This window comes from Chiroxiphia lanceolata, chromosome 18 (genome assembly GCF_009829145.1).
Source record: "Chiroxiphia lanceolata isolate bChiLan1 chromosome 18, bChiLan1.pri, whole genome shotgun sequence".
NCBI lineage: Eukaryota > Metazoa > Chordata > Aves > Passeriformes > Pipridae > Chiroxiphia > Chiroxiphia lanceolata.
In genome coordinates this window covers 5,526,373-5,540,846 of record NC_045654.1, presented here as the reverse complement: position 1 = coordinate 5,540,846, position 14,474 = coordinate 5,526,373, and the positions used below count along the sequence as shown (strand labels likewise).

Here is a 14,474-nt window from a genome sequence, read left to right as displayed (position 1 = left end):
GGATATTTGTTTCTTACCACTTATTTTAAATAAGCTGCTTCCTGCCCTCAACTTCAGCTGACAAACAGTTTGAAATCCAGGATGTGTACTTCTGTCATTCCTAAGCCAGTATGAAACCTCAAACAGAGCTATGACCTTCAAATATGAATTGTCATGTATTTACAAACACATATCTTTATGAAACTGGCATGAGAAAAAGAAGCATGTGGCTGCATGTTCAGTCACAGTACTCTGAGATAAGAGAAAGGCCTGTGTCTGAAAGATGCATCTTAGACAGGAGATATTTTAAGGAGAATGTTTCTAGGTATTTTTTAGGAAGATGCAATTTTATATCAAGATGAAATTACCCTGAAGGCTCTTCCCTAGTAGTTTTAAAGATGATCACTTGATTGTATTTTATGAGCTGCTATGTGATGCTGCTAAATTAGTAGCAGTAGTTCTCTGGACCTTTTGATTCATGTTCCTTCAGACTCAAAGATCTCTTTCCTCAGGATCTCCTAATGCCAGGTATTCTAGTGATTTGGTACTGACAAGAAAGAACACTGAGGGCTTTGCTTTCTGAAATGATAGCATTTTCCTCTGTGCTACTGATGGAACCCTCTAGTTTTTGGTATTTTCTGAGATTTTAAGTCTTAACTTGGTGAAATAGATGTAAAAACTACAGGATATTACTTTTTCTAAGCATTGTATGAACATGCTGAAATATTTTGCAAACACTGGGATTTTATAGCCTCTCATCTTGATCTTTTAGTGTGTGTGTCATTATAGAAGAGAGTCTAAAAGCTGAAAGACACTCCATGCTGTCAGTGCAGGGATACTGGATGTCAGGTGGGAGTGGGCAGTTAAGGATTTTGGTTTTTGAAAAGTAAGGGATGTAGGATTGAAGAGCAGTTTGTGTTGACATAAAAATTTGAGTATATTGGTGAAAGAACTTTTTAGCATTCTGACAGCCTATTTTAAAATACTGAAAATCAGTGACTCTTTATGTATTGATAGTCAGTAATTTATGTCTAAAACTTGGATATTTAAATAGGTAAAAATGTGTTTCTTCAAATCCTTCAAGGCTACTGAAATAGTAGATGGTGACAAGAAGGTACAAGGAGACCTTTACTGCCATGTTTCAGCATGAACAATCTCTGCACAACTCATAATTCTACATTAACAGTCTGCTGAATCTCAACAATTAGAATCGCTCTTAATGTTATGAAGTTCTTGTCCTCCTTTCCTTTCTAGTAATTTATGTACTGCACTAGGTGGTGGAGGTGAATCAGTGTCAGCTGCTTGGGACAGACAACTTTAGGTGCCTGTAAGGCAGGTAGGTAAGATTTTGCATTTTTCCTTTACCTCACTCATCTACCCTACTTGAACATTAGCTGATGTGCTTGTGAAAAATCTGTTACCTTTTCTTGTAGCAGCTGCCTTGCCCTTGTCCCATTTGGACACTCCACAGGTTATATCATTCTCCACACATTGTGAACATCTGGCTTATGTTTTAACTTCTCCATTTAAGCATTGTCCTATTGTTATTCCCAGAGGAGTGGAAAGGCTGCCTTTAGGAAAGTGAGACATTTGAGATTTATCTCCAGACTTTTACGCTTCTGTCCCTGCATTTTAGATTGCAAGCTATTTCCAGTCTCTCTTTATACCTGGGCTTTGTTATGGGTATGTACTGCCCTTGTAGTCTTCTGAGGCAGGAGTTTTGTCAGAGTAACATTAGTAATACACTGTGCCAGGCTCGCTATTTTTGGGTGTTACAAGATGTAGTCAGAAATGATAGCTGGTAATTCTGTGTTCTGAAGCAATTTTCAATTTTCTTAAAATTAGGGTGAGGTAGAATCATAAAATTGTAGAATCATAGAATAGTTTGGGTTGTAAGAGACCTTTAAAGGTCATCCAGTCCACCCCCCTGCAATGAAGAGGGACATCTTCGACCAGGTCAGGTCGCTGTGAGCCTCATCCAATCTGACCAAGAATGTTTCCAGGGATCAGGCATCCACCACCACTCTGGGCAGTCTGTGCCAATGTTTTGCTACTCTTATTGTAAAATAATTTTTCCTTATATCTAGTCCAAATCAACCCTTCTTTAATTTAAAACCATTGTCCCTTGTCCTGCCACGATGGGCCCTGCTAAAAAGTTTGTCCTCATTTTTCTATAGCCCCCTTTAAGTACTGAAAGGCTGCTATAGCTGTAAGGTCTTCCCAGAGCTTTCTCCTCTCCAGGCTGAACAACCCCAGCTGTCTCAGCCTTTCCTCATAGGGGAGGTGCTCCAGCCCCCTGAACATCTTTGTGGGTCCATGTCTTTCCTGTGCTGAGAACTCCAGAGCTGGATCCAGTGCTCCAGGTGGGATCCCCAGGTAATCTTCCCTCCACCAAATAGATTCTAATAACCAGTTTACAGTGCATGTACACTACTGCTACCAGTTTACTTTGTAACCTCTGGGGAGATGGGAACTGTCACTATAGTGACAGAACTGTAAGGATCTACATTAAAAAAAATCTCATGATCCTTAAACTTGCCCTTCTCTGGGAACCAACAGCTTCTCCCAGCTCTGTGTTAGCCCTGATTCTCTGGTTCTGCAGCACCTCCTTTACAAACAGAACTGAGTAGTGGGGCTAAGCCTTGGCATGCCACTGACAGATACCAGAGCCACCTTGCAGACTTTTTAGTCGTCATTTATGTCCCCTAACATTTTTCATCTTTTACAACTTAGTCATCATCCTTTGTGTTGAAGGGGGATAGTTGTTTCTGGCTTGTAACTCATCTCATCCTGAAGTGGAGCCCATAAAAGCTCAGGTGAGCCACCTCCTCTAAATGCCTTTTGTCTCTCTGTGAAAGGTTTCTGGGTGTTGCCAGTAAATGTATGTGTCTGTATCATAGACAGGTGGAGTTAGATTAAATGAATCCCACATGTCAAAAAATGAGGGTTTGCTTATGTCTGCAGGGGGCTAATACAGGAGCCTACCCACTTCCAGGCTGAGGGATGGACTGTACCAAACTTGTTTCATTAGCTTTGAGCACCATTTGCATCTAATGCCAGGCAGTCTGGTTGTGGCAAATACACAGAAAAGTTCTAAGCAGGAGAATCCTCTGAAAACAATGAAAGGCTGGCTGTTAGGCAAAACCAGAACCCCTGTCACCCTCTAGATATACCCTGCTAGCCATTTATTTTGGTGGTAAAGAAGTCTTCCTGCATCTGGCCCCGGAAAATGCCTAAAGAAATTCAAAGTTCTGGTAAAGGGTTTTCCCGTGAAGGGTTTCCTATTCTTTAATTATGTTTCTGCATCAAGTTATTTGCCCATTAGAAGATCTGGAAGCAGTCTGTGTTCTTCGGATTTCTGTGCTTTATATCCTCCCAAAGAAGGAATTTTGAACTCTTTCAGACAGAGACATGACATAAAACCAAAATGTACCCCAAAAAAGGATACTGAAGCAACAAAGGCGGAATCAGAAATTCCAACATGGATGAGCAGACACCCCTCAGTGTTTCTGTTGAGTAGATGTAAGTGCCTGACTAAGTCTCTGGATGCCTTCTGCTCTTCTGCATCCCTTTGGCAAGCTTATTTCTCTCCTTTTAAAACCCTGAATTGGCTGCAAGACACAAGAAATCAAACTTAACTGCTGATAATTTAATTCCTTTCCTAATCATTCCCTTTTTCTCTCTTTCCCAAAATACAGTTGGTAAAAGGGAGCAACTTCTGCAGGAAAGACGATAAATGTACTTAAGTAATTTGTTCCAAAGTCTTTTTATCAGTAACTGACCTTCCAGCTTGAGAAGTTGTCCAGCTGCCTGAAATGGAACCTTGGTTAATGTTAGCAACAGAAAAAAGGGGAAAAAAAAGTCAATCAGCATTCCACAGCTTTATCTTCAAATGCACTTTTGCTTTAGCACCCCAGATTTGCAGGTGAGAGAAATGAGGACTAATCAAGAGGGAATGTGAGGATTGTTTCTTAGAGTACCCTGGAGAAGGACACTGCACCAGCACTGTTGGTGTTAACCTCGAAAAGCAGTGAGGGAACGACCATCTTCATGCAGAGGATGATGCATTGTGCCCACACCTCCGGTGTTTCCTGGATTTTCATGTGGGTGATGTCTGCCTGAGGCACACTGCTGCAGAGCTCCAGAGGGAATGCTGCTGAGCCATTGTTTGAGCAGCACTGCACCTTTAGAACAGGTTTTAAGAGACCAGTCTGTCGCTCCTCCTTGCTTTCTTCTCTGCCTTTCTTTCCATCGCAGCTGTGGAGTAGAATAGATCTTTTATTTCCTTTTTTTTTATATAGTCTAGTTAGCTGTTTCCCTTTAAAAAAAAAAAAGATGTGACTTTCTGTTGACATCGTTGTGAAATCACATGGTACATGGGAACCATCTGAGTAAAAACTCCTCAAGCCTCCTGACCGAGTGAACAAAAACCTCTAGATTCTGCCTGGCAAGTGGCCAAACCCAGTGCTCTGCAGAGGCCATCTGTAGGCCTCGGTTTCTGTTTCATTAATTCCACCTGAACTTGTAACTCATCATCTTAACAAGGCATTTCTGGTTTTGTGTAATTGCTTATGCAGCAAGGAAATGATTCCCTTTCCCTGCCTCGTGTGTGTGTCCCTGACTCATCCTCACAGTCTCCCGAGTGAGTGACTGTGGCTTCAGTGTTCTTTGATAGGGTTAAAACCAATTTATTGTCAAGTCAACTGTAAAGTGATTGTTCTGGAAATTGAAAAGTCTGAAATTTAAGACTCTGAAAATACATGGTATTTTGAAGAGAGAAATAGGAGTTGAAAATTGTCCATTATCTATCTTTATCAGCATATGATGATTGGAGCATGTGGAGCATTTCCATTTGTCAGTATTTTTTCATGCTGTTCTCTTGCTAAAATAATGTTGCAAAATTCCACAGTTTTTCCAAAAAGCATACATGCTGTTTATTCCTTTCCAAGTGTGTGTGTATTTAAAAGAGAAGAAAAAAAAAGTAGACAGTATTTACCTTAAAGACCAGGAATTGTAATCCTGCTCGGTCCTGACTTACTGAAAGGAAGTTGCTGCTGTTTTGCCTTTATTTCTTTTTCTTTTTCCAGGCTGATAAAATGTCATTTATTTATTTATTATCATGCTTTTTTTATATTCTGTTACTGTACTATGTAGTAACTATATTCTGAAAAAATTTGTAAGATTTTTCTGAAATTGGCCAAGTTACTCACAATAAGCAGGGGCTTCTTTTTTTTCCTTGATGACACAGGTCCATGCAGATAGTATTTTTAATATTCTGAATACAGCTGCTTTCCTTTCTTAATACTTTTGTACCCACTCGCATTCCTGTTCGCAGGGATCGAATTGTTCCATGACATACTGAATAGCAGTGTGGATGAAATGAGGAATCCAGGCAGAAAAATGATAGAATTATTTCTAGAAAAGAAGAAAAGCCAAAATCAGGTGACAGAGTAAAATAACGAGAGATATGGGAGCACGTTAAGATTGGATGAGAAAAGGTGGTTTAGTAATTTGCTAAATGGGGGAGGGGGCAGTGGTTTTAGTGGTTACACTCAGAATTAGCAGGAAGTCGTGAGTCAGGCAAAGACACGCTCACGACTTGAACACTAAATAGCTGAAGAGAGCGAGATCTCAAATCCTGTGTGTTGAAACAGTTCAGCTTGAGCCACATTCCTTTCCTTTGCAGGTGCCCAGAGCAAGATATTGTGATGATATAAGTAACTGAGAAGACAGGACATGAGTAAAACAAGTAGTACTTCAATATGTTGTGCTTAACCGTGTCTTAAAGCAAAGACTTTTAAAAGTTTAAGAAAGTGTGAGCTTTCCAGGGATTATGCTGTTGTGCTTAGTTCAGTTTAGTGATTTTAAAATATTGTGTAGGTTGTTGCATTATTAATCGGTGTCTTCCCTGCACTTTTTGGTTGGTTTGTTAGTTTTGTCATACTTGTTAACAATCTTCAAATAATATTTAAATTACATTTGTTTTTACTAAAGGCTCTTCCTAGCAGGACATTACTGAGACTGACAAATGAAGAAGTGTTTGGTTTTGCTTTGGTCACTTGGAATTGAGTTTGTTGTATGTGGTGCATCTTGAACTTCTGGGACGCCTTGGGGAAAAGAAAAAAAAGAAAAGGAAAATAAAAGAAAAAAGAAGGCATTGAGTAATTGGAAGTCTTTATTTGTAGCAGTGTGGGTTTTATGTGTTTGCTTCTTGTATGTGAATTGGATCATCTGAAGCATGACTTGCATTTCTCCATTTCGTTCAGAAGCAGAACCAGGGAGAACTGAGGGTAAAGTTTGATCTCTGCTTAGAAAATGGCTCACCCTGGAGCTGTGCTGTGCCAGCAGCAGCCATCCCCAGGGACCTTTGGGGTTTGTTGGGAACTGTCAGCCTCTCCTCCTCAGAGAGGAGTTCCTAAACCCCAGGGAATCCCCTCCCCTAAAGTTCTGGAGTAAGCAGGGTAGAGGAATAATAAGCACTTCCTTCCTTTCTATTTTCAGTGACTGAACTAGAAAGTGCCACCACTGCTGCAGTTCCTCTCACAACGCTGTCCTCTCCTGCTCACCCTCCTCCCTGAGTCTGCAGTTCTGCAAAGGCAGGCTGGGCAGCAATTCCAAGCTGAAAAAAAAATCATAAACATGTCACCAGGATTATGGCAGAGACTGACTTCATTATTCAGTTTTAATGTAAAATTCAGCATTAAGTTCTCTGCAGGATTTTCACATATTCCCAGATCTGTTTTTCCCTACCAGTGTGTCTCAGGCTCCCTTCCCCCGCCCCCACTCTCGCAGGGTGTTTGTTTTGCCAGGAAGGCACGGAGAGCAGCGTGATGTTTTGGATCTGGAGAGGCATTTTGGAATTGTTGGAAGCGTCTCACTCCTTCCTCTGGCTTTGTGTAAACAGCTTTGCTGGCTGTGGCAGCAGGGAGGAGAACCTTCAGCAGTGGGAATGGTGGCCAGCAAACAGGAGCGGGCGTTGGATGGCCAGAGTGGAGACTTCTTGTCAGATGGCCTCAGTGGTGATAATCAGTAATAAAACCTTCCAAAGAACTGGACATTTTTGTCACAAGGATCTGCACTCTGGGACAGAGTGTACTTTCTGGGTGTACTTTCAAGAGAGGTACTTTGCTAACATGGGCTTTGTTAAACTTCTCTTTGGGAGAGGTTTAAATGAGACATTCTTTAGTTTCTGACTGAAATTGCAGTCCTAAAAGTTCAGTGTCACTCATGAAATAAATTCTGATAAACTCATTTTGCCATCAGTGTTTTGCATATTGCTTAATAAAATCAGAGTGGGTGGAATGAATATTGTTCTGACTCCTGATGGCAGGTTTGTTTCTGCTTTTGGCTCGAGGCTGCCTGTGAAGCAGGCAGGTATGTATCATGGGACACCAATCTCATCTATTGCTGTTTTGCATTTATAAAGCTGCAAGTCAGTACATGAAAAGTTAGTGACTTTCCTTTTTAAATCAGTTGCTTCTTTTATAATTGTAATGATAAATACACTTAAACACCCCTAATATGAGTTTTAATTTAAGCTCTTCTAATGTACCCTGTTGTAGAAAGCAGCATTCTCCAAAATATGCAACTTTGTGTCTATCAGAGGGACTTTTTCCTGGCTTTCTGGCTGTAGTTTGTATATTCTGCCACTGCAAATGGTTCTCCTGTGTTATTGTAATTTCTAGGGTAGCATTCAAGTGTATACACGGGGCATGTGAGAAGGAGCTGCAGAATTATTTCCAACTGATTCCAGATACGGTATCTGATCCAAGTGATCCTCCTGACTCAAATGAAGGATGAGATAATTGCTGAAAAAGACCAGGGACCTACCTACACATTGGCTGTGTTCCACTCCTACAGCGTGCTGTAGTTGACCATAAATTGTTTTGTGTAGTTAAATTGGCTAAGTAGGTTGTTGCAATGTGGTGCCATTATTGAGGCATTCACTTGTTTTAGGATTTGGCAGAAGCCCAGTTTACATACGTGCAGAGAAGCAAAAAATAGCAGCTCCAGAATCTGTCTTTCATCTGTAGCCTGAAAGGAAAGCCATTGTCTGGTTTGGGGGAAGAAGGGCCATCTCTTATTTAAATCAGGTGGGTGCTGTTTTACAGAACTGTTACCTACACGATCTGTAGGTGCTTGGGAGCTGCTGAACTCCGTGAGCTTTTGGCCACCGAGGCGTGGAAGGTGTTTGTGGATCTTGGTTGTTGGGAGCAGGAAGAAGCAACGGTTGTGCCTTGGGGGTCGGTCAGGGTGCGGTTTTAGGTACTTTCTGGAAAAAGGAAACTCTGGAAAAAAACCTGAAAGAAAACTTCAGGGAATAAAGAAGCAGAATGGCTTTTCTGTGATCACTAGGGAGTGAGAGTAGGGAGCATGAGGAGAACCAAGAGCAAGAAAATTTGACAGATTAGTCTGTGCATTATATCTCGTTGAAGTCATTGTTTTCCATGTGAAAACACTAATATTAACACACTGATATTTGTGTGTTGTTTTTTCTTAAGTTCCTATACATCTTATGGAGTAGAACTGTAGATTCTCTGCAGATATGCAGGGGGAGAGTCCATTGTAGGCAGGGAATTATGGATCTGCTTTTGTGGTCAAATGTCATTTGTGATTGCAGTAATCATTTTCTTTGCTTCCACTTTGTATTAAGTTCTGAAAGGTTTTGCTCACATTGAAAGTAAAACTAAACAAATCAAAGCAAGACCTTTAAACAAGTATAAAGAGTAAATGTTTGTATATTCTGCTCCCTGAACAGGTTTATAAAGCCAAACTCATTCTCAGTCAGGTACTCCTGTCAATGAGACTATTCTTTCCTGCATTTTCACAAAATGGTTTGCATGATCAGAGGATTTTCATCTTAGAAAGCTACTTAGAAAGCAGGAAAAGCTTCAGAACCAAATAAAGCATGAGGGAAGGGTTTGTACTGATGCAGCAGCAGTTTTAGTGAATGGCCATAACAGAAGTCCCATCCTAACATGCATAGTAGTATGTGCAGTGCATCTTTTCGGGTGTGGTTGACTAAGTGTGTTGACAGCATCCACGATAAACACCTGAAAAAAATCTTGTTAGACTTACTAGGCATTGCAAAATCTGAGCTGACTAACCCTAATTAAATTATGTTTCCTGTCAGTCTTCAGCCTTGCTCCCTAAAGATTCCCTTGTCCCCAAAATTTAATTAGAAGGCACAGGATGTATGCACAAGTATTTGAATCTGCCACTGGAAAATGGATCCTGCTGAGGAATCCGATTCTTCCTATGAGACTGGTTAGTGCCGTGGTGAACACTGATGGTATCAAGGCAGTAACCAAATTCCTAAGATGTCTACTAGCAGATTATTTGAAGATAGAAATTTGCTGTGACTGCATACAAGTAACAGCTTTCAGGCCAGGAAAACTTACTTTAGGTTACTGGGTTTTACAGCGGTTCAGCTTTGGCTTAGGAAGGCGTATTCACAGACATTTGAGAAAAATGCACCATATAATTTGAGCTTCGCTTGCTTTTTCTGGGAATAGTTCAGAAGCATATTTAGAAGGTGTGCTGTGGCTTCTGCAAAGTTTCTCCTTTTTCTGCTGGCAGAAATCAGTTGACTTTAAATTCAGATCTAAATCTGGATCTCCCTGGCTGTGGGACCACAGCAACTGTCTGTCCGTTATTCCCCTGTCCCTCAGTGAAGTTCAGTGTGCTTCGGAATCCGACCCATATTTTCATATTCCTGTCCTTTTCACCTGGGTCTCTCCTTAGAAGTTTCCTCTTTTCCTTCCTCTGCAGGGAATCTGGCGCATCCCCGTGGATGAGATCGACCGCCCGGGCAGTTTTGCGTCTCATATGAACCGCTCTATTGTCCTGCTGCTCAATGTGCTGTCACAGCTAAAGGATTACAACACCTTGCTGAAGGTCTCATCTATGCTGCAGAGAACCCCTGATCAGGGAAAGTATGAGAGTTTTGTTTTAATCCGTTGCTTCGTAAAGCTTTGAAATATATTTTGTTCACTGCGTAACTATTTTATTTAAAGATGTTCTTTGTTTAGGAAAAAAAGCCTTTAGGCAGATCCCTTTGGGAATATAGCGGAATGGTGGTTAATTTTTCTCAGGATTACATTTCTATAATGTAGTTCAGAATTTCTCCTGAAACTCAGAGCAGCCATACAGGTGCCTTAACAGGCTTACAGGGGTGTTGTGTCACGTGGGGGACTCACTGGTGTCATTCCCCCTCTGCTCACTCTTGCGTAAGAACTGTGTCCAGCACAGGGGGTCACGGCCCAGCATCCTGCCTTCCTGTAATCCTTGACAGACTGAACAATGGTTATGTGCCTCTTGGCAGCTGATGCTATTTAAAAAGCTTATCCTGTTCAGGGGTGATCTAATTTTAATTGCATTAACCTTATTTAAGAAAAAAAAAAAGCTATTAATGTGAGCTATATACGGATTCCTATCAATGGGAGGACCAAAATAAACATCTGAGGAAAACATTGAAGCAACTGAGGTAAAATTCTAGTAGCTTGCCATGTGGAAAATGTAGGAATTGGTCTCTGGCAAATGCTTAAGAAATTGAACTTGAATGATTGATGGCAATAGGTTGGAGGCATTGAAGGTTTCTTCATGTGTTTTCCAGTGTGAGTGTACGTGAATTTGCATGGATTATAGTGTTTCTGGGAATATGTCACCACTTGTTCAGCAAACTTGAAGCCAAAAATACTTTGACTTTTAGCATATCAGAAGAACTGGACCATAGAAGGTTTAAATTCTGTCCTGAGCAAGCCCACAGTTGTACTAAAAATATTATGTTATTTATAAGTCTAGACTGAATTTAAAAAACAAGTAATTTGACGTGTTGGATCAGCCAGTGCCAGCCATGGTGAGCTGTAATCATTACAGGAACTTAGAAATGCAGATATTCTGGGTGTGTCTGGTATATGCCTGGAACAACCCTAGTTTTAAAAATAGGGAGTTTTCAGTTATTACTGAGCTAATGAGGAGTCAGGTGTTTGTATCTTGTGTCTGAAAAGCAAACCATAAAATTACACCCTAGGGGGAAAATACATGTATTAAAAATGTTGGCCTTTTGACTGAAATAGTACCTTTCAAAGTTATTTACTTGATTTTTAGCCCTCTCATTAAAACCAGCCAATCCTGAGGTAGAAATTTAATTTTCTGTCAAACTCCATTAGGTTGGATTGATGGCTGGAAATGTTTTCCTTGAAAGCAATCTAAAACATTGTGTCAGAATACACTGAAATTACAGTGCTCTGGTAAATTAAATGAAGCTATAAGTGAATGTTTTATACATACAGTATTATTTATTTGTAACACTAAATAGGAAAAAAGGTGTTAGCCTACCAATGTTTTAGCTCTAAAAATCCTAGATTCCAAGGCAACTGATATGACTAATGAGAGAGGATTTGTTTGTGTACTTAATCTCACATACATGCTTTATTCAGAACATGAAAATCACCTGAGAGTTCAGCATAGCTTTGTGTAACTAATACTCTTTTTCAAGAAAGGATTTGAATAAAAAGCTGGTATTTGAGGGGCACAGAAGGCTCGATACAAGAAAACTGTAAATCTGGTTGTCTGGTTTGCTCTGGGTTTAGTTGTTCAGTGTTGTTCTCTTTTCATTCTCCCATTCCCTCTGTTCGTAGACAGTGTTAACTTCTGCTTCATGCATGTCCTGTTTGATGGTTGTGGAGAAGTGGAGAGAAACAGCTATAGTGTTATATTTCAGTATGCAACCGTAAATGTTTTGTGTGCTTTCTTCTTGTTTTAAAGTTATTGTGGTTTTTGTTTGTTTTGGTTTTTTTTTTTAATGTCCTGGTTCTTGCTTTGACAGTCCTGTAAGCTTTTGGCAGTTAACTTCATTTGTTCTCTCCCCGTGGCTCAGGAAGTACTTGCGTGATGCAGATCGCCAGGTTCTGGCCCAACAAGCCTTTGTGCTCACAGTGAAAGTGCTGGAGGACACCCTCAACGATCTGACACAGGTAAGGCAGCAGGGCACTTAATGGCTGTAATTTAGTAATTAGATTTTTCTAGGTTCAGTTTACCCATTCCTTAGATCTCCTGAGAATGAAGGGCTGCATTGTCAGCACTTATTTCTAATACCTTTTGTTTATATGCCACTACACAAAACATTTTATTCCAGCATTGTTGTTTTCTGGTTTTGAAATCCAGTAGCAAATATAGTTGTTGAAAATGGGTTGCAGTGAGTTTGGTTTGACAGTCCCTTACATTTCAGGTAATGGTATATACATGGAGTGTAAAAGAGCTCTATTTTCAGGTAGGGTCTATTGGAAATTTCCTTTTAAAATGAACTGAGATTCCTCTTGCAAAACAAAACCAGACAATGAGATGTTACATGCCTGGCCACTTTTAACTGCTAGTCCTTGACAACACCACACTTGTTATTACATGTAATTGTAATCTAGATTTAATTTTTAAAAGTCATATAGAAACTAATCTGTTTCCAGGTTAAGATAATTGGAAATTGGAGCTTTATTTGGTAAACACATTCAAGGAAGAATTTGTTCCTAAGGGTTTTGCAAGTTCACAGACTATACATTTAACAAACTAAATGAAAACATCCTTAAGAACACGGGAACTCTGTATAGGAAATAGTTCGTTCATAAATCTGAATGGAAGAATTGTATCATTAGCAACTTTTGAAAGAAGAGATGATATTCTGAGGTTTTCTACTTTTGGAACATCAACAAAGTAAAGGTATAAAAATTAAAATACTGTAGCAGGATTTTGCCTACTTCTTGGTCTATTAACAAGAAAATTAACAAGAGCAGCCAAAGAGAAGGTTCATAAATTTGAGAGTGATCTGCAGCTGCCAAAAGAAACAGATTGAGTTTTGATTTCAATACATTAGAAGAAAAATTTGTGCTGTTAAACCTTGAATTTCATTTATTGGAGCCCAGAACATGGACTGAAATAGTGAGGAAAAATAAACCATTGCAGCCTTGGTCCATCCTGTTGATTTCTCTGTGGTGTTTTCACTGATTAAAATACATTAATTGTAAGACTTGTGGCTTGGATTAATTAACATTCAGGAACAAAAAAAGAATGAACATAGAATAAATGCATTTTTTTCAGCAGAGGCAGTAATGAAAGGTACTTGTTGTCAGTGTTCATGGTAGTCATTGCTGTGCTCAAATGCTTTCTGATTTCAATGATAACAGAGAAGAATGACTTCTTTTATTAAGGTTTCAGAAGATCAGGGTTCCAAGTCCTCTAACCTTGCTTCAGGAAGGATGACAACAGACGTCTCAAATAAAACTAGCGCTGAAGAAGGGAAAGATGTCCTTCCCAAAAAGCCAGTTTTATCAGATGGAGTAGTACATAGTACTGAAAATGGAGTAAAGGAAGTGACCCAGGGACAAATTCCCAATGCTATGGACATATTGGAACAAGAGGACAGGAATGAGAAGGAGATTAAGGAGCTCCCTGGCCCTGGCTCAGTTGAGCCTATGGATCTTGATGGCTATTCTAATGACCCTGAAAAAATTGATTCCTCGTGTAAACGCAGTGAGCCAGACCGGCTTCAGTCTGGCAGGACCTCAAAGGAGAGAGCTCCGGAGAGCCGGACTCCAGAACTTTCTTTGGAAGAGCTGAGTATCAGCTCGAAACATCAGCAGCAGGCAGCTAAAGCAGTACCTACAGAAGAACCTGTCCAGAGATCAAGCAGGAAGAGGAAATTACTTGAGGATGTGGAGTCTGGAAAAACACTTCTGCTCGATGCTTATCGAGTATGGCAGCAGGGTCAGAAAGTCATGGCCTATGACCTGGGTAAAATTGAGAAGATCATGTCTGAAACGTACATGCTGATTAAACAGGTAAAGTATTGTATCATTAATTGTAATTTTTCTGTGTGGCCTCGGACATGATTGTAGAACAACAGTACCAAGCAGCATGAAATTGGCCCTATATCTGTTCAAAAGTTGGGGAGATAAATATCTCCTAAAGAATCATTCTCTTGACAAGACCACTGCTGGAGATGGGGAGTAGGACCCTCTGTGTTTTGAAACTAAATTTCTGAAATCAGTTAAGAGCTGCAATACCAATTATGTGGGGTTTGTTCATGCTAAATGTCAGTTGAATTGAGAGAGTTGAGTATGTATCTTTGGATATATACTCCTGAATAATTTAAGGTCAGCATTCTGCCATAAAGTGCTGCTTCTCCCCCTTACTCCCATGCTCTACATCCCCATTTCATGTCAGTTTAATTAGATTTATAGATAAGTAATTATGACTTCATTAGTTGTGATTCTGTGTTTAGGTGGATGAAGAAGCAGCACTTGAACAGGCAGTCAAGTTTTGCCAGGTGCATATGGGAGCATCAGCACAGAAACAGGTGAGCTCTAAAGTCTCTGACTGCTTCTAACAAGCTTTTATTAGTTTGTACAGGTAAATCTGTTGCTGTCTGCAGCACTTAGAAATATCTGCTTTCCTTGTATGGTTGTCATCTAAGGTAAGCTGACCACGTTCGTGTAGGGAGC

At 40.1% G+C, this 14,474-nt stretch overlaps 1 protein-coding gene across 5 annotated transcripts in view; it reads left to right on the top strand.

Moving 5' to 3' along the window:
• Positions 1-14,474, top strand: part of CABIN1 (calcineurin binding protein 1) — a 110,420-nt gene that overhangs the window by 69,600 nt on the left and 26,346 nt on the right. For all 5 annotated transcript variants that reach the window (XM_032706000.1, XM_032705998.1, XM_032705999.1 and 2 more), the window contains exons 30-33: positions 9,751-9,914; positions 11,861-11,957; positions 13,182-13,811; positions 14,255-14,329. In XM_032706000.1, the coding sequence (XP_032561891.1) occupies positions 9,751-9,914; positions 11,861-11,957; positions 13,182-13,811; positions 14,255-14,329 (966 nt within the window). The remainder of the gene's footprint in view (positions 1-9,750; positions 9,915-11,860; positions 11,958-13,181; positions 13,812-14,254; positions 14,330-14,474) is intronic.